The 22,183-nt window shown below is 36.4% G+C and overlaps 6 protein-coding genes and 1 pseudogene across 7 annotated transcripts; 4 read left to right on the forward strand and 3 right to left on the reverse strand.

Moving 5' to 3' along the window:
- Positions 1 to 200: 200 nt before the first annotated feature.
- Positions 201 to 1,586, reverse strand: LOC104735299 (heat stress transcription factor A-4a-like; annotated as a pseudogene). Its single transcript, XR_015578582.1, has 3 exons — positions 1,470 to 1,586; positions 687 to 929; positions 201 to 580 (listed from the first exon to the last, which is right to left on the reverse strand). The product of XR_015578582.1 is annotated as a heat stress transcription factor A-4a-like (transcript).
- A 1,463-nt stretch (positions 1,587 to 3,049) lies between these two features.
- On the forward strand, positions 3,050 to 7,255 carry LOC104737968 (uncharacterized). Its single transcript, XM_087480508.1, has 18 exons — positions 3,050 to 3,509; positions 3,633 to 3,799; positions 4,005 to 4,177; positions 4,263 to 4,383; positions 4,469 to 4,543; positions 4,624 to 4,718; positions 4,813 to 4,888; positions 5,021 to 5,128; positions 5,248 to 5,376; positions 5,471 to 5,539; positions 5,618 to 5,677; positions 5,761 to 5,884; positions 5,975 to 6,114; positions 6,197 to 6,260; positions 6,345 to 6,424; positions 6,507 to 6,689; positions 6,795 to 6,919; positions 7,021 to 7,255. Exons 1-18 carry the CDS (start codon positions 3,176 to 3,178, stop codon positions 7,118 to 7,120), a joined length of 2,223 nt encoding a protein of 740 aa, XP_087336634.1. The 5' UTR covers positions 3,050 to 3,175; the 3' UTR covers positions 7,121 to 7,255.
- A 17-nt stretch (positions 7,256 to 7,272) lies between these two features.
- On the forward strand, positions 7,273 to 9,241 carry LOC104735300 (uncharacterized). The gene is made up of 3 exons (XM_010455060.3): positions 7,273 to 7,631; positions 8,067 to 8,363; positions 8,728 to 9,241. Exons 2-3 carry the CDS (start codon positions 8,076 to 8,078, stop codon positions 8,989 to 8,991), a joined length of 552 nt encoding a protein of 183 aa, XP_010453362.1. The 5' UTR covers positions 7,273 to 7,631; positions 8,067 to 8,075; the 3' UTR covers positions 8,992 to 9,241.
- A 568-nt stretch (positions 9,242 to 9,809) lies between these two features.
- On the reverse strand, positions 9,810 to 11,442 carry LOC104735301 (putative WRKY transcription factor 75). The gene is made up of 2 exons (XM_010455061.2): positions 10,738 to 11,442; positions 9,810 to 10,188 (listed from the first exon to the last, which is right to left on the reverse strand). Exons 1-2 carry the CDS (start codon positions 11,013 to 11,015, stop codon positions 10,011 to 10,013), a joined length of 456 nt encoding a protein of 151 aa, XP_010453363.2. The 5' UTR covers positions 11,016 to 11,442; the 3' UTR covers positions 9,810 to 10,010.
- A 2,724-nt stretch (positions 11,443 to 14,166) lies between these two features.
- Positions 14,167 to 15,499, reverse strand: LOC104735302 (uncharacterized). Its single transcript, XM_010455063.2, has one exon. The coding sequence runs from the start codon at positions 15,181 to 15,183 to the stop codon at positions 14,338 to 14,340; it is 846 nt and encodes a 281-aa protein (XP_010453365.1). The 5' UTR covers positions 15,184 to 15,499; the 3' UTR covers positions 14,167 to 14,337.
- Positions 15,500 to 16,434: 935 nt separating this feature from the next.
- LOC104735303 (uncharacterized) lies at positions 16,435 to 18,916 on the forward strand. The gene is made up of 4 exons (XM_010455064.3): positions 16,435 to 17,722; positions 17,966 to 18,206; positions 18,303 to 18,420; positions 18,508 to 18,916. The coding sequence occupies exons 1-4, from the start codon at positions 17,109 to 17,111 to the stop codon at positions 18,597 to 18,599; spliced, it is 1,065 nt and encodes a 354-aa protein (XP_010453366.1). The 5' UTR covers positions 16,435 to 17,108; the 3' UTR covers positions 18,600 to 18,916.
- Positions 18,917 to 22,140, forward strand: LOC104735304 (glucose-6-phosphate 1-dehydrogenase 2, chloroplastic). Its single transcript, XM_010455065.3, has 9 exons — positions 18,917 to 19,552; positions 19,760 to 19,989; positions 20,091 to 20,185; positions 20,262 to 20,376; positions 20,482 to 20,687; positions 20,784 to 20,933; positions 21,026 to 21,146; positions 21,223 to 21,452; positions 21,525 to 22,140. The coding sequence occupies exons 1-9, from the start codon at positions 19,354 to 19,356 to the stop codon at positions 21,973 to 21,975; spliced, it is 1,797 nt and encodes a 598-aa protein (XP_010453367.1). The 5' UTR covers positions 18,917 to 19,353; the 3' UTR covers positions 21,976 to 22,140.
- The last annotated feature ends 43 nt before the right edge of the window (positions 22,141 to 22,183 follow it).

Below are 22,183 nucleotides of genomic sequence, written 5' to 3' on the forward strand. Positions count from 1 at the left end.
AAGGGAATTTCATTATCCCTTTCCTTCCATCTCCAGCATCGAATGGGGAACAAAAAGCCTCAACCTGAATTTCATGGATTTGGTGGCCATTCTCATCCAGAGCATATATACCAAACTCATCCCACAGCATATAGACTTCATTATGTAAGTAAGTAAAAAAAAAAACACAAATCATAAAATGACAAGTATACAAAGCAGCATTGCCAGCCTGAAAGATCCATTATCAAATCAATCTTTCGAACCACAAGTTAAGAGATATCAGATTTTAATGTTATAGTTTACAGAAAGAAAGATGCCAAATTTCTCTTTATTTCACACAGCAAGTAGAAGTGATGACACTCAAAAAGTGAGTTTTGAGAGATTCTTCGCTAAAGCTCTCTCCTTCATTGCCAATGTCAAAGCTCTGGTTTTCTCCATTAGTCTCGCTACTTTGGCTGAATCCTTAAAACACAAAAGCTTTAGGGGGTAGACTAGCCATGTAGCGCTTGTGTATCTCCTCCGCAAGCTCAGGTTTACCTCTCACAAAATTATCATTTGCATATTCCCATCGCTCCTCCTCAGACTCAACTTTTTTAAAGCCCTACATATATATTACATGAGAAGATCAAAATATTGTTTCCTTAGCTTCCTTTTCAAATTAACTAATTCAATCAACAAAAAATACAAACAAACAAAAAAAAACTTACAAAGGTATCAAGCATGAAGGTGAATTTTGACAGCTTCTGGCTTAGAGAGAATTTGGGAAGAACATGTGTGCATAACTCAGTTTGATTCCAAACGATGAAACTCTTGCCGCTCTCACTCCACGAGATTATTGCATCCATTGAAGTATCATCCACCATCTCGTATAATCTTGATGGGAAACTACGAAATGGCCTAATCGATGATCTTGAGGATCCTCCACAATTATTATCACGAACCATCCCTACCTATTCACCCCCTTCAAATCTTCTAATGAAGAAACCCTAAAAGTAATTAATCCACCACCAGCAGCAGATCATCAAATCAGTTACGCGACCAAACAATAAAGTTCTATTGTAGAAAGAAAAAATATGATCTCGATTGTCAAAAAAAAAAAAGAAAAATATATGATCTCAGAATCGACAGAGCCTCTTTGTTTGTGAGAGGGTTCTGGTTCAATCAAATGTAAAATATACAATTGAGTCGGTTTACTTTACTTGTACCGTCCAAACTAAACCATGTATACTAACACGGCATATGCAATGTCTAGCGCTGTTATGTAATATAGAAACTGGTGGATATGTACAAGACAATGTCTTTCTTTTTTTTGGTCCGAGTAATGTATATATGATTAACTATCTCTCGATGGTTAGTGTCTAGATTATAAAACCATGGATAATTGTTTGTGTATGAATCAGCTCTTTTTTGGGGTTAGATTCGTGAAATTTAATTTGTGTGGATGGTTACCAATCACAAATTAAATTTTGTATACAGATACCCTAACTTACGTTAACTCCGTTGTGATAATATGGAATCAGCTGTTGCACACGTGAACTACACCATCTTCCCCAGGGCATGTGACACTCTTCCAAAATTCTCACAATTATGAAAGTCGTGTATCTCATATTTGATTTCGAGATTCCATCGGGAGTTGTTAGGTTTCGTGTGCGCTAGTTACGATAAGTGGCTTTGTGAATCAATGAGACGAGCCAGAATTCCAGAACTGATCTGCCCATATTGGTTCTAATGGTAAAAGTGGAGAGATATAAGTCCAAGAAACAAGATTAGAATCCTAGTTCATATTTTTAGGGCCAGCTCTAGCTCGAGCTCACTAATGAGGGTTATTACTTATAGCAATTGGTTTTGTTCAAGTCGACCTCAAATATGTAATCTACACCATATAATGTATCGACTAATCAAAACCACCGAAGAAGATTATGACTTTCCTCCAAGTAAGTAAAAGTATTATTTACTGTAAATGTGGTTAGTTTAATAAAACAATTGAAAGCTAAATAAAAGATAGATTTTTCACACACAAAACCATCAAAAAAGGAGAAATTTATTTAGAGCGAATAACATGTTAATTACGTTACCTTATGTATAAAAAGCTAGAAATTTACAAAAACATGTAAAACAATATTTTTATCCGTTACTTATATCAATTGATTTTATTTAAGTCGAGCTCAAGTCTGTGATCCGACACCAAAAATCCAATAGAGTCGACTACCCAAAACCATTTTTCAAAATCACCACTTTTTCACCAATTTTTTTTTTATGTATTACAAGTATGGTTAGTTTAATCAAACAATATAAAATAATATATATTTTAAGAGATTTTGCCTCTATACCTATCAAAAACTAAATAGAGAAAAAAACATATTGATCACGTTGCCTTATAAACGTGTAGGTCACGTTACCATAAAAATTGGCGGTAATTTATAGCATTTGGTTTTGTTCAAGTCGAGCTCAAATATATATCTATATAATGTAGCGACTAATCACAATCATTTTTAAAAAGATATTTCGCGCATGAAAAAACCGTATTGATCACGTTACCTTTTAAACGTGTAGATCACATTACCATAAAAATTGGGGGTTATTTATAGCATTTTGTTTTGCTCAAGTCGAGCTCAAATATGTATCTGTATAATGTAGTGACTAATCACAATCATTTAGAAGAAAAAAAGATTTCGCGCGTGAAACAGACGTATTAATCACGTTATTTTATAAACGTGTAGATTACGTTACCTTTAAAATTATATATCTAAATTTACAAAAAACATGTAAAACAATCTCTAACATACAATAGTTCTAATGTATTATACAAATCTATATCTAAATATATGGTCATTAAAATCAAGATATATGAATCCAAGACTATTTTCGATAAATTAAGAAGTTTAAACTGGATTTGAAAAATTTGAAGCAAACCGAATCAACTGATATTAAATTTTAAAGCTATCCAAGACTTTTTTTTTTACATCTTTCTTTATTAAATTTTGTGTTTTGAACAAAGATTTTAGTAAAAAAGGAAAAATACTTTTGACTAAAAAAAACTAAAAAGGGAAGAAAATAATAAATTCCCTCCAAGCGGAACGGACACGAGGGAAACATTTCAATTTGCCTCCCAAACGAAAACAATTTTTTTCACAGAACCGCCACAACGCTTTGATAAAATAAAAAGGCTCTCTCTCTCTCTCTCTCATCTCTCTCGATGATAATCTCCAAATCCTTCAAAGCACCACCGCACAAATCCTCCGCCAGATCTTCTTCTTCGTCGGTGATCTCAAACCATCAGCAAATGGAGAGCCACCTGAAGCGCCAGCGAACCACACGTGTCTCCACCAGGAACTTGAAGCGAAAACTCAATCGCAACACAGCAGATGCTGCGTCACTCGTCAAGGCGGCTAACGAAGAACAGCAAAGTCTCGTCCGCGCGATCCGCAGCCACATCGATGTTCTTAACTCCGTCTTCTCAGATGATGATGAATTTGATCTCGAAGCTGTTGAAGACGCTGCTGGTGATCTCGCCGACCTGGCTAAAATCGGTACCGTACTCTCGTCGCTTTTCTCCTCTTAATCTGTGGTTTTATTGAACTCAGATCTGCTCTCCTTGCTTGCTATAGTCTTTGATTTTGGATTAATTTGTTTTTATCATCTGTTTTATATAGACGAAAATGTGGAAATCATCGTTGAAAATGGAGCTATCCCTGCGTTGGTGAAATATTTGGAATCTCCGTGGGATTCAGAAGTTGCCGGCGGTGATGCTCCCAAATCTTGCGAGCATAAGTTAGAGAAAGATTGTGCTATTGCTCTCGCACTCATTGCTGCGATTCAGGTAACTCGTCTTCAATTGTGATTGGTGAAATTGTGGATTGAGATCTTGGATTTTAGAAATTAGAAATTTGAAATTAGACCATGTCTTAGCATTCGAATTTTGAAATTTGGCAATTTTGCAACTATCTTTGTTTAATTTTTTTAATTGGAGTTTTGTGTACTGATGTGAGCTTTTTTTTTTTTTTTTTTTTGTTTCTGTTAAATAGCCTGGTTACCAGCAGCTCATTGTGGATGCTGGAGCTATAGTTCCCACCGTGAAGTTGTTGAAGAGACGGTGTATTTGTTGTGACACTACGGCTGCTAATGCTGTTATTAGGAGAGCAGCTGATATAATCACTAATATTTCTCATGACAATCCAAGGATTAAAAAATACATAAGGTACTAGTAGTGTCTGATATTCGTTATTGGTTATGGTAATGACTTTGCTGTTTTTAGTTAACACGTTTGATAAATTTCTTTTCAGGGTTGAAGGTGGCATTCCACCACTTGTTGAGCTTCTAAATTTTCCGGATGATAAAGTACAGAGGGCTGCTGCAGGGGCCTTGCGAACAGTTTCTTTTAGAAACGACGAGAATAAGATCCTAGTATGTTTTTTTTTTTTTACTACGATTATGTTTTGTTTAGGCTTGTAAGAGGCATGTTTCTCACATTATATAAGCAACTGTGTAGATTGTGGAGTTGAATGCTTTGCCTACGCTTGTATTGATGCTTCAGTCTTCAGATTCTTCTGTGCACGGTGAAGCGGTTAGTTCTTTATCTTGCTTTGGATTGTTTCAATCGGTTTGCTTTGTTCAGTTCCTTCTAATTTACTATGGTCTTTTCAGATTGGGGCAATCGGAAATCTTGTCCACTCATCTCCTGACATCAAGAAAGAGGTCGTCCGTGCTGGTGCCTTGCAACCAGTAATTGGACTACTTAGGTATGATTATTTATCTGTCTTCTTTTCTTCTTCTGCTGAAACACTTAAAAATTTGAAATATGATTTGTAACTGTTGGCATAATATCTGCTATAGCTCCACTTGTTTGGAAACACATAGAGAGGCAGCATTATTGATAGGTCAATTTGCTGCGCCTGATTCCGATTGCAAGGTATGACCTTGTCTCTTTCTTGATATGCTGTATTTAAACACGCTCACTCAAACTCAGTTTTTTTTGACGATATAAATGGATGGATTCAAACTAGAGAACATATTAAACAGAACTCGCAACATAATCATGCAGGTGCACATTGGCCAGAGAGGTGGCATTACACCCCTGATTAAGATGCTTGGATCATCAGATGAGCAGGTCGTGGAGATGTCAGCTTTTGCTCTTGGTCGTTTGGCCCAGGTAACTATGTTTTTGAATTAGCATCTGAATGTTGATCTGGTATTATCAGACCTTTTGTGTTAGGAACAAAAATTCGAACTTTTATGCTTAATGCATGTCTGATGTTTTGAATGTTGCAGGACGCACACAATCAAGCTGGCATTGCACATAGAGGAGGTATCGTCGCGTTACTAAATCTTCTTGATGTGAAAACGGGGACTGTGCAACACAATGCCGCATTTGCCTTGTATGGCCTTGCAGATAACGAGGTAAACCATACTCGCGATATATAGTTTTATATACAGCTATATATTTTGCTCACTTGACATACCATGAGTATTTAATATATTTTTCTGTGAATAGGAAAACGTAGCAGATTTCATTAAGGCTGGAGGAGTTCAAAAGCTTCAAGATGACAACTTCACTGTTCAAGTATGCATTTGACTGCTTATATTTGCAAAATCAATCTATAAAATTTTCAAACTCTAATTACAAGTATTCTATTTGCAGCCGACTAAGGATTGTGTGGTGCGGACATTGAAGAGGCTACAGAACAAAATTAATGGACCAGTGAGTACCTATATCTATTGACCTTCTGGCTCTCGATTAAGTTTGGCGATGGTTTTAATCCCTTGATGTCTTACCCTTCTCAGGTACTAAACCAATTATTATACCTAATGAGAACCGCCGAGAAGACTATAAAAACACGAATTGCTCTTGCTCTTGCACATCTTTGTGACCCTAAAGATGGAAAAGTTATTTTCATTGATAACAAAGGTAAGAATCTCATATTCAGAATTTTTTTTTCTAATTAGTATTTTCTTTTGTTGGTTTGCTTTTTCTGATCTATAGACGATACTAATGCAGGAGGAGAACTTTTGTTGGAACTTCTCTATTTCTCAAGCGTCAAGCAGCAGAGATACAGTTCAAGTGCTTTATACGAATTAGCTACAAAAGCTACATCCTTTGCAACAGAGGACTCAGCTCCTGCCTCACCCACCCAACAGGTAAATAATTTTCATTTCTTCTTTTAGCAACTAATAATTTCTGATTCGAGGTCTTAACTTGTTATTGATTATTATACTGAAGGTATTTTTGGGTGAAAAATTCGTGAACAACCCTACTTTGTCCGATGTCACATTTCTCATTGATGGTATAACATTTAATCCCATTTATGTTTCACTAAATCCACCTATGATAACCTTCTTCAACTGAGTATATCCATGTCATATGGCAGGTAAACAATTCTCTGCTCACAAGATTTGTTTGGTAGCTTCCTCTGATATATTTCGTGCAATGTTTGATGGTCTATACAAGGTAAGATTCTGAAATTTTGATTGTGGAAACTTATCTCATCATCATAATATCTTCACTCAACTAACTAGTGAATTGGTTTTAGGAACGCAATTCCCCAAATGTGGAGATCCCAAATATAAGATGGGAAGTGTTTGAGCTTATGATGAGGTATATATACACAGGGAGAGTTAGCATCCCTAAACATTTGGCTAAAGATCTGCTTGTAGCAGCTGATCAATATCTTCTCCAAGGCCTCAAACGTCAATGTGAATACACAATTGCTCAGGTAACAAACGCCAGACCAAGATCTTACATTTACTTTCTTGACAGAGCGACTAATCTCTCTGTGTGTGTTTTTCAAAAAATAATAAAACGGACTTTACTTGTGCAGGAAATCTCTCTTGATAAGATACCAGAGATGTATGAGTTAGCAGATACATTCAATGCTTTAGCCTTAAGACGAGCTTGCACTCTCTTTGTTCTTGAGCATTTCACTAAGCTCAGCACTCAATTATGGTATGCAAAAAAAATCAATACATCATTTTAGACTTTTTTTTTTTGGAAATTTAACTTCTTCTTTTTGAGTCAATTGAGGTTAATTATATTATGCAATGCAGGTTTGCACAGTTTGTCAAGCGAATTGTACCTGAAATCCGGATTTACATCACTGATATTCTCACCAGGCCGGTTGAAGCAAGCACCCCAACCCATGTATAAAATAATATGTAACTAGGTTCCGGTTTAATTGAGATTGTCGATTTATGTGACTCATTAGATGAAGTTGACTTTTGTTTTTGATGGTATATAAACCGCTCAGACTCAGCACAATAATATCAAAACTTAGTTTATAAATGACAGTTTTTAGTTTTACAAATGGGTGAATAATCAATCACTAATCAGAGTAGTAGCCGAAACTGTTTTTTTGGTTTTCTGGTCATCCATGCAAGAAAAAGGAATAAAAAAAAGATAAAATATTTAAGGGGAAAAAGAAAAAGGAAAAAGCCCTAATAATGGAGTATCTCAATAGGGCTTATTAAAGGCCCAAACGTGTGCCGCCGACGAGAGAGAGAGAAGCATCGTGGTGCGTAAACATAAGCCGCAAGTCTCTGAGTCTCTCACGACACCGCCGTTGAATCTGCATTCCTCTATTTACTCTCGTCACGTCCTCCATTTTTTTGGTTTATCACGCTTAACCAAGATCTTGAATTTGCCGACCTGACCTATCTAGGTACTTCTCTCTTTCCCAGTTTTCACAATTTCATTCCAATCTTTGATGAGCATCGAGTCACAAACTTATATAGTGCGTTTCCTTCATCTGTTTCCTCAATTTTTGTCACCACGGTGCCAAAAACTGCCATTCTTGTGTCGTCTCTTAATTCCAATTTTATATTTTAATTTGACTCCGATGTACGTTTCGTTTGGAATTAGAAATTTCCGTGATTTGATCTTTCATCAAACGTTGTGAACATCTTCATCATAGCTAAAATCAATGTTTATGGACCAAATGATTTGGTTTGGATCTAGTTTTGTCTTACCCACCTTTATAGTACAAACCTTGTCTGAGAAATCCTTTTATTTCTTGTAATAAAATCATTCATGTGTTTGGTATTTTGATACGTTTGTTCTGTGTATTCATTCTTCAATCTATTGGTATTTTTTTTAGAGAGTCTTGATGGTAAAAGCATACAGACAAGAGCATGTGTACAAGCATCCGTGGGAGCGGGTGAGTGCTGCCTCATGGAGGAAGTTTGCAGACCCTGAAAACAAACGAATCCTCTCTCACATCCTTGAAGTCGACACCTTGAACCGGAGACTTGACACTGACACCGGTAAACTACACACCACGCGTGCTCTCACCATCCATGCTCCTGGTCCTTGGTTTCTCCACCGGATCATTGGCCAGGACATCTGTCACTGTGTTGAATCTACTGTTGTCGATGGCAAATCACGTTCTATGCAGGTATCTATCTTCCTCGCCTGTTCTTTATGCCTTTCCCCCCCCCAAAGTTTGTCATTTGTATATAAGGGAGCTTAATTGGGATAAACAACCATAGATAACTGTTTAGTTTAGCTTAATCAGAGCTGGTGAAACACTTAGTCGAAAGATCAATATAGTAAGATGAGATGAGGAACTGGTATTATTAGTTTGTTGTAATCTGTTTGATTGGCATGATGTATCATCTGCTTGTAGTTAGAAGGCATAAATAACAACCTTAGAGGGGTGTTTAGATTACTAGTAAGCTAGTATGACAGGGGAGAAAGACGTCTAACTATCTTGATTTCGTTCTTGTTTTTTGGATATGGATGAAACGGTTCTAATACAGCTAACAACAAAGAACATTAGTCTCAAAAAGTTCATTGAAGTGGAGGAGAGGATAAGATATGATCCGCATCCAGAAAATCCATCGGCCTGGACGGTTTGTAGCCAGGAGACGAGCATTAGGATCAAACCCTTGTCGGCTCTGGCCTCAATGGCTGAGAAAGTTGAGCAGAAGTGCGCTGAGAAATTCATGCAGAATAGCGCTAAAGGACGAGAGGTTATGGAGAGGATTTGTAAGTATATGGAAGCAGAATCCGCTCCAATCTAAAAAAAGATCCAAACTTATTAGATTCCAGTATCTTGGTTTTTGATTCTTGAATGTTTTTTTTGTAAGTCAAGAGGGCTCTATGTTTTTTTGGATCATGTTTAATAATAAGTTTACAAAACAGTTTAGAAATCAAGCTGCTGTTTGTTTCAGCAGCTCCTCCTGTTTTGTGTTAACAACTGGATGTTAAAGCTGAGAAGCTTTTGTCCAAAATTTTGAATCTAAATCCAAATGGATGGAGTTTATATTTCTAGTGATTTGTACAGATTTAATAGCCTTTAAAAGTAAAGTTTTAAACCAATAATATGTATTATGTATGATCATGTACTGTATACAAGTTTAACACACCTTAAGAGCTACATGGAGCGGGTGGCACCTACCTTAGCAAACTCATCACAGTGAACAAGCTTGAAAATGAAATCTCGGGCTCAATTACAATATTACATATGCACGAACATGGTCTACATTACATTACATGTGTTTTAAGAAAACGACACTGGATCATTAAAGAACTGATGCAGAACTTTGGCTGCAGAACAGAGTTCTCTTTTCTTTTTTTTGAGCCAAATCACCATCAGTGCTGAACTGCTGCCTGCTGGTAGCAAGAAAATAAATAAGAATGGCTGTATTTTTTTTTTGTTATGTCATTTTCTACTATTGACTAATTGACTTTCTTGAAAATTCAGATTTCATCCAACTAACTTTCTGATTTACATGATAGCTAGCTCCTGTAGTTTTCTTACAACTTTCGGTAGGTTAATTAGTTCGAGACTATGAAATGCTAACCACACCTAAAAGGCTAAAAAGCATTATTTCTCAAATAACTAAAAAGATTTTTTTCACTGTTAATAAATTTCAGCATGAGCTTATCAGAGAATATACGCTCCAAATTGTATACATATATATATGTATCCTGAACTATACAACTTAACTTTATTTCTCTATGTATATATAGTATATAAATTATTATTACATTCTATTTTTTATAACTAATTTACAATAATTCAGCTGGGTGAGAATAATTAAAAAGAAGAGTAGATTTGCATTTGAGTGAGAATATGCTCAAAATTTTCGGTGGATTTCTCGATGGGATGCGAATGCACTCCTTCGTAGGTTGTCACGATGACTTCTTGGTCCGCTGTTAATCTTTGCACTTGCTTCTTCACGTTGCATCCTTTATATGTGCACCTATAGTAACTCCTGCACATTTATATAGTTTTTTCAGTATTATTATATTTCAAGACACATTCCTATTTGATGTGATCAATAACTATTCTTGAGTCTGTTTAGAAGAATAATTAACTTTCATTAACATGAATAGTTCACCAAAGGATTTTCAGTTTAATTCAGTGATAGAATAAAACATAAGGAATAGAAATCAAAACTTGTTGTGAATGCTATATACATAATTTAGTGGCGTTTTTAGAAGAGTAATTAATCTTCAAAACAATCAGATTTATATGATTTTCACTTAATTACGGATTTTTTTTAATATTGATTAAACTATTACATATATAGAACAAAAATAAGATCATGGCATGGGTCTCGTAGTGTATGGAAGATGAAGACCATATATTCAAATTTTACAAATTAAACTAGAACAGATGATCAATCTAGGTTGATTATATATACATATATATATATATATAGGCGTTACTATATCTTTTATTTATGTTCAATAAAAAAAAATTAGGAGTTAGTAACAAACGGAAGAGAATTAATTAATTAAAAGGGGTCGAGAAAAGGAACCTAGGGAACTTGTTGTTCTTGACGGCCTTTTGTCCATACTTCCTCCAACGATAACCATCATCAAGAATATCAACTTGGCTCCTTGTCTGAAACGCACACCTTTGTTTCTTCTTCCCCTTCTTTTTCAACTCGATATTGCTTCTCGAACTACCTTCTGATCTAGCCTTTGATCCCTCATCTTCTTCGCCTTGATCATGCAACTCATGATCCCGTTTTGATAGAGATTTTAGCGACAAAAACGACGGAGCATACAACGACCCGTTATCATATCCCTCCATAATATTCACCTATTTAAGTGTAGAGTAGTTTTTACTAACAACACAGACGGATCCACACCTGAATTCCAAAAGAAGAAGAAGAAGAATAATTCTTTTGTTGTTTTGTTTTGTTTGATTGGGGGGTATATAGGTTGTTGTTAGCAAGATATTTTTTTATTTTTTTTTGTGAAAAACATATTAAAGATTAGTCTATATTATATAGACATATTTAAGGCAGACTATGAAGTCAAAGATGTAGAGGCGGCCCGCTCCTAATCGTTAAAGAGAAGCTGTGTCGTAGACGTCACGTAAGGATTAAGCATTTTAATTACATATTTTTACATTTACGCACATTAAGCCTAATCCATAGTATTCGTGAAAGTTATATACACAGTAACATAGATTATTAGACTATATTGTCTCAAGAAAGAGACTACATGTAACGAAATCACAGAACAAAAAGAAATTCATATGTATATGGATAAGGAGATCAGATCTATATATACAAGAACGTACGTATACTATTGAAAGTGCTTTTAGAAAAATGCGCATTAATAAATCTTATTTTAATAAATTATTGCAAATTTAGCTAGGGAGGAAAGACTTATTGGTGATCTGACGTAAGAATCAATTACTCATTTTGTCGAAGTAGATTAAGAAAACTAGAAAAGGATGCATGCACCGACGTAACGAACATAGATTTTTTTTTTTTACCAATGGATTGTGGAGATTAATTTACCAACGAATGAATCGCCTCAATTTTTCTCGAATGATGTCATAAAAGTAGGGGTTACGTTTTCGTTTTCTATTTATCATACGTCATATATGGATCTATTGTCGAACGTCATTTTACCCGTGCATATTTTATAAATTATCTTTTTATTGAGTTTGATCAATCAAAGTCTACTATGTTTGAAATCCACATACATGATATAAAAAACTTCCTTAATAAATTAATGTGATAGGATGGTTCTTAATTATACACACAAGTCTGTTCCAAAGTTTTTAATACACGAGTTGTTTTTTATCCATGGTCCATCAAATTTTATTGACTAGTTACACGTGGAAAATAAAGGAAAAGTATGTAGTTTGAATCGGTTTCTTCGTTCCATTGCTATATAAACGATGACTAAAAGATGTTCATAAGCATTGATTGCGAGATATATATCATATATTATTATATGGTTATATAAGTTATAATATATTGCATGATGAATAAAAATACCAGTTTGTTGTTTTTTTCTCGAATTATTTACCAATTGAGTAGATATATATTTTGACGCATTTTGGTATTTTTTTGTTTCTTTCCTTTTTTGCTTCCTTGGCGAGATAAAGAAAAGTAAGACTATTTCCGTGGCTTGTTTTGGACGTCAGTAAAAATATTCATATGGTAGTCGAGGAATTTTTGTCAAACTTTTAAACCCTTGTAGAAGTGGAACAAGATAATTTTATTTTTACCCGGCGCAGACGACGTGATTGATAAATAATTATTCTCCGAGGTTGAAAGTTGGAACCAGTAACCAATTATTAATTAATTTCAAACAGGAAAACAAAAGTAGCACACCATTTACTGTTGCTAGTCCATGTTTGCTTGACGACCATTCAAAGCCCCCAAAAGTAAAAAAGAAAAGGTAGGAAGGAGTATATCATTATTATCAAGAGATCATATGTTTGAATATAGACTATACAGTATGTTATAATAACCCCTAAGAATATTCTTGGAAGACGCACGTGTTCTTCTTTTACGATCGCTCTTTTCCTACTCTTCTCGCAGCCTCTCTATATAATCTGTTTGGAAAAGAACATCTAATAATAACCTTGTTAATGTGGGATATGCTGTGTAAAAACTTTGGGCCTGTTATGTGAGTCGATATTTGTTGTTGGGCTTAACAAGCATTTGGTTAGTACAGTATACAGGTTAGATTTGATTGGTAGAACGGGCAGGTTTGGAACATTTTGGTTTAAACTAAACAAATTAACAAAATGTTCGATGCTCTCTATGTTGTAGTATAAAAAAGTAGTGGAAACAGAACTTCGATGTCATCTTCTTCATCATATCTAGAGTCGTATTCACTTTAAACCTTTGTGATCGTGATCAAGAATATTTATGGGAGTCGCCTTGTAAGACTTTTGTGTGATTGTCTCATATGAATCTGCTGACTGACATTCGGAATTCGTTAGTAAGTCACATGGACAGGCAAGGATATTACTTAGCTAGTAGACTGGTTTCTTCTGACTATTTTCATAAAAGTCTATTCCAGTTATCACTTAAACTCTCAATAAATTGCTCACAATAATGGGATAATTTAACCCGGATTGGACTTATCAAGAGATGTCATTATAAATAGGAAACATTTTACTAATAAGTAGTACTTCAAAACACAAGTTATAAAAACACATCTTGAGATTGACCACATAACAAGAAGGATGGCCTTGAGCCCAAATATGAGAGAAGTTAGGCTTAAGACTATATAATATAATAGTATAATTTTCTGGAATCAAAAGATTAAGATATGTTGGAGTAGTTGGAGTTGGTTCCCATTATTGACACCTAAAAACTCAAGTTTTTGATTCTTGCTTCTTTTAGTACTGAATCTTTTCATTTTATGTTTTAAACAGTTTAATTATTGTTGATGCGCCACAATACATAACTGTGATTGGAGGGGGCCTCTTGAACTTCAGAGCTGATCTGGTTTAATCAAAACCCATAACTATGTTATATGAGACTTTCAAATACCTTTATCAGGTTTCCAACCCAAAAAACAAAAAAAACAACTTATGGTAAAACATAAAAAAAGACTAAAGAAACAACATTTAAGTAATCTCAGTTGCCAAAGATCTACCCTATCTATATATAGATAGATAAATAGGCAGATAGAAGAATGAGACACACCACAGTCTCACTATGATATGAAAATGAAGAAGGGATGCCTTAATCACAAGGAAAAAAAATATTTGTTGGCCCACTTTTCGAAACAGTCTACCTAATCCACAAAGCTTTGTTCCTAAGCAAAATACTTCAAAATCGCTGAACTACGCCTAGACAGACAGACTAGAGTCTAACCACCAAACCAAAATTGCCTACATTGCACATCTCTCCCGGACTATTTCTTTTAACCACAATATCAATCACAGTGAGACTTTGAGGTATATGGTTAGAGAATCTGTCTGATGAACAGAAGAAATATTGGATTAAAGGAGCTACATAACCCAAAGTCATATCTTTTAAGAGAAAGAAAATAAAAAAAGCATAAGAAGGTTGAGATTATTTTTATGAAAATAGCAGCACCAACAACAACAAACAAAAAAATTGAAAAAAGCATAACTTTTTTTTTTTTTTTTTTTACGCGTTCGGATTCCAAAGCCTCCAAAAATTGGAATTGAACAAACCCAACACGTCCGGCAATACCTTCCTCGCTAAGCCCTTGAGTCCCGTCGCACTCCCCGCCGCCGCCGTCGGATAAACAACCACCGTCGATTCTTCATCTACTTCAACAACAACAACAACCTTCTCCGGCTCATCTCTTTCCGCCACCTCAGCTTCATCACTCAATCTATCTGGTGATGATGACGACACGTGTTGGCTCTCGGAAACAAGAGTAGCTTCTTCGGTCATTGGCTCCTCCTCGGGTTTAGTAATACTACCCTTATCATTATCACAGACCCGAAGTTTATCCGAATCAGTGACCCGACGACCCGGTTTCTCTTTCTTCTTACCTCTCTTAGATTTGTTGCGAGAAGAAGCATCTTCACCACCAGCAGTGAGATGATGGTTCTCGAAAGCTTCGATGATTTCATGAATAAGCTCACGATTCGGAGACGAATCCCAACGGAACCAGTAGTTAGTGTAACAATCGAAACACTCACAATCGAATACTGGTGGTTTGTGTTTCTTGCTAGATTTGTTGCTGCTGATGCTCTTCTTCGTCGTCTTCTTCTTAGTCGAAGAGCTTCCTCCTTCTCTATCGGAAATGGTGGTTCCTCTTGTGATTAGGTAAGCAAGAACTTGTCTGTCTTCAGCTGATAGAACTGACACCAGAACCAAAATCGTCGCTGGTAAAAGCTTCAAAACAGAGAGAGAATCTTCATCTTCATCTTTGTTGAGATGGGTAGTTGAAGATGATGATGATGATGATGGAAGAGGAGGAGGTGGAGATGGGTAAACTTTTCCTTTCTTCTTCATTTTCATGGTTTCTTTTTCTTTTTTCTTGGGAGAGACGATGAATGATGAACAGTTTTTTCTTTTTTTCCTATGGCTTTAGCAATGTAAGTGGAGAGAGATTTATTTATTTATTTATTTTTTATTTTTTATTTTAGGGAAATTATGAGTCCAAATTATACGGCCCACCTCACTCAGCTTTTTTTTTTTTTCATTTTTTTGTTTCCAATAACCCATGCAATGTTTTTTTGCTTTTTTATTCTTTTCTTACCATACTTTTTTTTTTCGTCGTATTCTTTGGTTACAAGTGAAAAAAAAATAAAGTAAATAAAACTTACCACATTTATGTTTATTTTTTCATAACACGACTGTTTTATTGGTTTAAGTATACAGACAATTTGCTATTTTAATAGATGCTTTTATAAACATGATTTGAAATTGTTTTAAATTTATATGCATTGATTACAAAAATACTGTATATGAACGTAGTACACAAAAACAGTACAAGTCAAGTTGCGGATGTTCTGAAAATAGTGACAATGTCTTGTCACCTCTGTTTAATTGTAAATGTCTTATCCAAGGGAATATAAATGTTGTTGTTGTTGTTGTTGTTACAGTGAATCATTTCATTAATGGATGCTTGCTTATTCAGATGTTAGTAAAATCCTTGAACAGTTGTTGGATATTGATAATAAATTCTTGTTGACGAAACCAAAAACAAAAGAAAGTTATTAATTTCTCAGTAACAAATCTAGTAATAACAAATTTAAGCTTATCTTACCAAAAGATTCTAAATCATTCCTAGCTGCTATCAGTATTAATGATTAGCCACTCAGTCTGCTGAAAGATGCTCTTTTTAAGATTCGGATGGATTTGAGCTTTAACAGTATCTATCTTATCTACTACACCTGTGACCTGGCCAATACATGAACTTGAGGCCCGTCACCCACCCGTGTATATCTGGGCTTTCAAACACAAACAGCCCATTCTATTCTGAACACACATCCAACCCTCAGGCCTATTGAACTTAATTTGCATCCAAATATCCTTTTTTTTTTTTTTTTAGATTTTTAACATTACATATGTAACGGTTGCAAACAAATTATGAAGCATATATAAAGGTAAAAAACTTTGGTCTTGAAGTTCGTCCAATGCTTATCCCCCCCCAAATATAGCTTGGAAAAACTTGCTATTTACTGTATACTATACATTATTAGGAGTTACTATATTACAACATTAACTCATCGTCTTTATGAACTCCTTATCCTCAACCTTCAAGGAGGATTTAATTGACTAGTCAACCAATTGAACTCGAAAAAAGAGGAAGAGCAAGGATTTCCTTTTTTACTAGCCGTTACAGGTAAAAAAAAAAAAAACCGTTTTCACTTTAACGCGCGATTCACGACGTTATTCACGCCGTCCAAGACAAGTCCGCGCACATGTGGCGCAGAGCTTCTGGTTTTTAAAAAAGCCCCCATCCCTGACACAGATCATACGTGCGAGAAAGCTCTCTCATTGGTCAAAACCGTTACAAAAAGCTGATGTGTCTTCCTATAATTGGCAATCTACCAAAAAGGAGGCACCATGTGCACGTTAGAGTATGATGCGCCAGCTAATAAAACGACAGGATTCAATATTAATAATAAATAAAGATAGGTAAATATTGTGAGTGGCGTGGTCCACCGGAGCACGGTCAAGCCTCAGCCATTCGTTAGTCAGAGGGAGTTAAAGTAAACCACTTAGATAACGCCACGTGTTCACTTTCCTCTCCCGCGTTATAGTCGACACAGATCTAACCGTTAACTCCAACAGTCGTGTTCTCTCACCTCCCATATCTAGCCGTTGAGCACAAACTTGTCCATCTCTCTCTCTCTCTCTCCTCTTCTTGCAGTTTCGTTTCGAAAGAAAGAGAACGAAGAAGAAAGAACGAAACCTGAAGATTTGTTTGTAAGAAAATGGGAAAGCTTTTGTGTGATTCCACGGCGACATTTCAATCTCCTTCGCCTACGGTCCCGTGGCGAGAGCCTTCAACAGCCGCCGCCGAATCTCTCGACGACGTGGATCTTGTTGACGAATCCACGGCGGCTGCGGCTGTCGAAGCGGTGGAGAAGACGATGGAGGCGGCGGCTACCGCGTGGGATGAGGTTTTTGGTCTTGAGGAGCAGCAAAGACGGCATCTTAGCCGGCTTCACGCGAGGGGTGTCTTGTGGAAGCATCCTGGCAAAGACGAATCCTCTGCTTCCGTCGTTTTCCGTCTCTCTCACGGCGGAGAGGTTTCTTCCGACGGGAACTGTCTTTTCACCGCGTCGCACAAGGCCATGGAGGCGCGTGGGATCGACGCGCGAGACTTGCGGCGGCGAACGGTGAGGAGGTTTTTGGAGGATTTCGGATCTGCGAGCGAGGGTGAGAAGGAGGTTATTACGGATGCGATTAGGCATATGTATTCGCCGGATCTGAAGAGTGGTTGGGGGATTCATATCGTTCAGGAAGAGAAGTTGTTGGCCAAGAAAGATGAACGGGAGACTCTAGATTCTGCCATTGAAGAGCTTATACAGATTGGGATGCAGAGGTACGTTAGCTCGTTTATGTTTTTGCTAACTCCAGATTCAGATCTGGTTTGAATGGATCTTGATGCTTAAGCATATACGTTTATTATGAATATGGAAATTAGGAAGTAAATGTAGCATTGTTGTTCTTGTCATGATTAAGAAAGTTATAAACTTTAGGTGAAATTATGCTTCTTTATAATCAATCGCTTTAAGGGTTTGTATTGTTTATTGATTACTTTGTCTCTTGTTTTGTTACATTCCAGAGAAACTGCTGCAGAGTCAATCTACAGAGAGAGGTGTCTGCCTGTGAACGATGGACTTAGTTGGGCTAAGTACATGTCTATTTCAGGCTCATCAGAGGATGAGTATGACATTATCACCTTGCAGTATACCGAAGATGGGTTGTTATCAGTAGAAGAGAACCGAGAAGGACATGCAGCTGCGTTTGGGGATGATATTGCAATTGAATGTCTCGCCACAGAATTCAAACGAGAAATCTATGTGGTGAGTAGTAGTAATATTATCGAGTTTTGTTACTTGGTTGTGTTATTTTCCAAATTACATCAAAGTAAAGCTGTTAAATTCGTGTGCTTATTGTAGGTGCAAGCGCATGGCTCAGATGGGATGGTAGAAGAAGAGAACTGTGTGTTCTTCCTTCCTCACAGACCAAGAAGTGAAGTTCTTGAAGTCCCAGTCTTTCTTTTCATGAAAGGCACAGGTATTAATTAATAAAAACACCAACTTGATAAAATCTTTCTCTACATTTATATGAATTAGGTACTAAAAAACTATCTCACTGGTTCAGGTTGGTGTGGTGGTGGAGCAGACCATTACGAGCCATTGATTGCGAATCCATCTCCGCTGATATCTCATGAGAAAGTCGCCCTTGTTCTCTGATATTGAGCTTTCTTCAAAATCATAGAATTTGAGGGTTTTTTTTGGTAGTTTTAATACTGTTGTTGTTAGAGAGTGAGTATCACATATCCACATGTTAGGGAGAGAGAGTTGTGCAGGTTATTGGCCTGCTGAGGAGGTTAAGCTGTTTTTATCAATTTGTAGCTTTGAGGAAGAATATTGATTTTTTTTGTTCATTATTGTGGATGGAAAACGGGAAATTCTCTTTTGTCTGTTTAAAGAGTTGCGGCTGTAACGGTAAGAGTGTAAACTCATCATTTTTGTATTTGACTTCTTTGAAATGAAAAAATGTTTCCCAAGATGAATCTTTCAGCTTCCAACTAAATTTGCATCCAACCAACCAAAATCAGTCCAAAGTATAACTACAAAACAAAAGAAAGCATCTTTGAGAAACGTATATTCGGAAGATATCTCTTATAAAAACAAAAAAAAAAAGAAGAGAAGGTAAAAAAAAGAGTCCACTTGGGGGGGGGGCTTATTGGTAGAATTGAATATAATAAGTTTCTGCAGTCAGAAGCCCTTCACGTAGCCATACCAGCACAACACAACCCCAGTGAGCAGTTTTGTTTTAAAGACAAAAGATAACCTTTGGGAGATCTCAAAAGGTTTCTATTTGCAGAAATGCCCTTTAAACCCACTTCGATGTTTCTTATGTTCTTCTTCTTTCCTTAACTAAAAAATCTCATCTTTAAGCGCCCCAAATCCTCCTTTCTCTCTCAGTAGTATCATTTTGAAGATGGCTGCTCTGTCTTCATCCGTTACCTCCCGATCATATCGTTCCGGTTATTCGGCTTCTTTTTCGCCGGTTAAAGGTAACCGACATCGATCACTCTCGTTCCTCTCTGCTTCTTCTCCTCGAGGAAGATTGAATATTCATGACCTCTGTGTCAGATTCCAGAGCAAGTCTGCTCGTGCTTCTGTTTCTATGCAAGATGGTTAGTTCGAGTCTCTCTTTTTCTTTCTGTATCGGATTTGATCGAATCTAAGTGCAATTGAATTCTCTGATATCTGGAATTTCAATAACTTAATCATGGAATCATCAGGTGTCTCTGTAACATTCATATCCAGCAATAGAACCATTAAGTGTATCTGTAATATTCTTTAGAGGGATTGTTCTGACATATTAGATTGTTGTTTTTTAGGTGCAATTGTCACTGATTCAAATCCAACAGAGAATAAATCTTCTCTTAAAGGATTAAAAGAAGAGGTGTTATCAGTTCTGTCTCATGATGTAGCCAAGGTTGGAGCAGAATCTGATGGTCAAAACAAGTCAACGGTTAGTATCACGGTGGTTGGAGCCTCTGGTGATCTTGCCAAGAAGAAGATTTTCCCGGCTCTTTTCGCCCTTTACTATGAAGGCTGTCTTCCCGAGGTATACTGCCAAGAAGATGATTTTTTTTTTTGTCTCTCTTTCATTGTTTTGCACTCTACAGCCTGCCTGATGATTGATGATTTGATTTTGTTGTGTGGCAGCATTTTACGATATTCGGTTATTCTAGGAGTAAGATGACTGATGTTGAATTCAGAAACATGGTCAGCAAAACACTGACCTGCAGAATTGATAAGAGGTGAGCGTTGTTCTCAGTTTACTGGTGGAGATGAGTTTGTGAATATTATTAAGCCATTGTTCCATCTGGATTTCAGGGCAAACTGTGGTGAAAAGATGGAAGAGTTTCTCAATAGATGTTTTTACAATTCTGGTCAGTATGATTCTCAGGAACATTTTACTGAATTGGACAAGAAGCTTAAAGAACATGAGGTATTGATGTGTTTCAACTTCTTGTCGACTGTATTGCTTTGATTGCTTTATATGCTTATGTTCTCTTCAAATATCAGTAAAAATTCCTTTTTTATATTTTTGCAGGCTGGAAGAATCTCAAACCGCCTCTTTTATTTGTCTATCCCTCCAAATATATTTGTAGATGCTGTGAAATGTGCAAGCACTTCTGCTTCTTCTGTCAATGGATGGACTAGGGTCATCGTCGAGAAACCTTTTGGTCGAGATTCTGAAACCTCGGCTGCTTTAACAAAATCACTTAAGCAATATTTGGACGAAGATCAAATTTTTAGGTGGGAGATATTTCACTTAAAGGTTTGTTTTTGTTGTAATGATGATGCTATTGAATGCTGTGCTGATATGATAAATTACAAATTGTGTTTTTACAGGATAGACCACTACCTAGGAAAGGAACTAGTGGAGAACTTATCTGTTCTTCGATTCTCAAACCTTATATTTGAACCACTATGGTCAAGGCAGTACATAAGGAATGTGCAGTTTATATTTTCTGAAGATTTCGGCACTGAAGGACGTGGAGGGTAAAATTGCTTGTTTACCACTATCTGGCTTTAATATCTCTTCTCCATTGAAAGCTCATGTTTCCTTTTCTGTTTTCTTATGTTTATTTCAGGTACTTTGACAACTACGGAATAATAAGAGATATAATGCAGAATCATCTGCTTCAAATCTTAGCCCTATTTGCCATGGAAACACCTGTTAGTTTGGATGCAGAGGATATCAGAAATGAAAAGGTATGATATCTTTTTCCCTTAAAGTTTTGGGGTTGGTTCAAGAAAGCATATTATGAAAGTCTCGTGCATAATTCAGGTTAAGGTGTTACGTTCAATGAGGCCAATTCGAGTTGAAGATGTGGTAATAGGACAATACAAGAGCCACACAAAGGGAGGAGTCACATATCCAGCCTACACTGATGATAAAACTGTACCAAAAGGTAGTCTGACTCCGACATTTGCAGCTGCTGCTCTTTTCATTGACAATGCAAGATGGGACGGCGTCCCTTTTCTAATGAAAGCTGGCAAAGCACTACACACCAGGAGGTAGTGTCTATAACTTCAAACTTGTGAACTTTTTGCATATTGACTCTTATTACTGATAAGTATAATTTACAGTGCAGAGATAAGGGTGCAGTTCAGACATGTTCCGGGTAACTTGTATAACCGGAATACAGGTTCTAATCTTGATCAAGCTACAAATGAGCTTGTGATCCGTGTCCAACCAGATGAAGCAATCTATTTGAGAATCAACAACAAGGTCCCTGGTTTAGGAATGAGATTAGATCGCAGTAACTTGAATCTTCTATACTCAGACAGGTATTCAAAAGAGATACCAGATGCATATGAGAGACTTCTGTTGGATGCAATAGAAGGAGAAAGAAGATTGTTCATAAGAAGTGACGAGCTTGATGCAGCTTGGCCACTTTTTACTCCATTGCTTAAAGAGATTGAAGAGAAGAAGAGAATCCCTGAGTACTATCCTTATGGCAGTCGTGGTCCAGTGGGTGCTCATTATCTAGCTGCTAAGCATAAGGTGCAATGGGGTGACGCTAGCCTTGACCAGTAAAAAACACTTTCTTTGTTTGCGTTGTTGTCTCTTTTTCACTTTGATATAGAGATTAATCTAGGATTCAAGCTTTTCCCACGTCTCTTTTTACAGGCTTTTTAATTGGTCATTTGGTTCTGTATCATTTAATAAATAAATAAAGCAAATGGGTTCTCTTGTTTTCTACTCGAAAAATGTCTTTTTGGTTGTGGTATTATGCGTCTGGTTC

Source organism: Camelina sativa, chromosome 13 (assembly GCF_030686135.1).
Source record: "Camelina sativa cultivar CO46 ecotype springtype chromosome 13, ASM3068613v1".
NCBI lineage: Eukaryota > Viridiplantae > Streptophyta > Magnoliopsida > Brassicales > Brassicaceae > Camelina > Camelina sativa.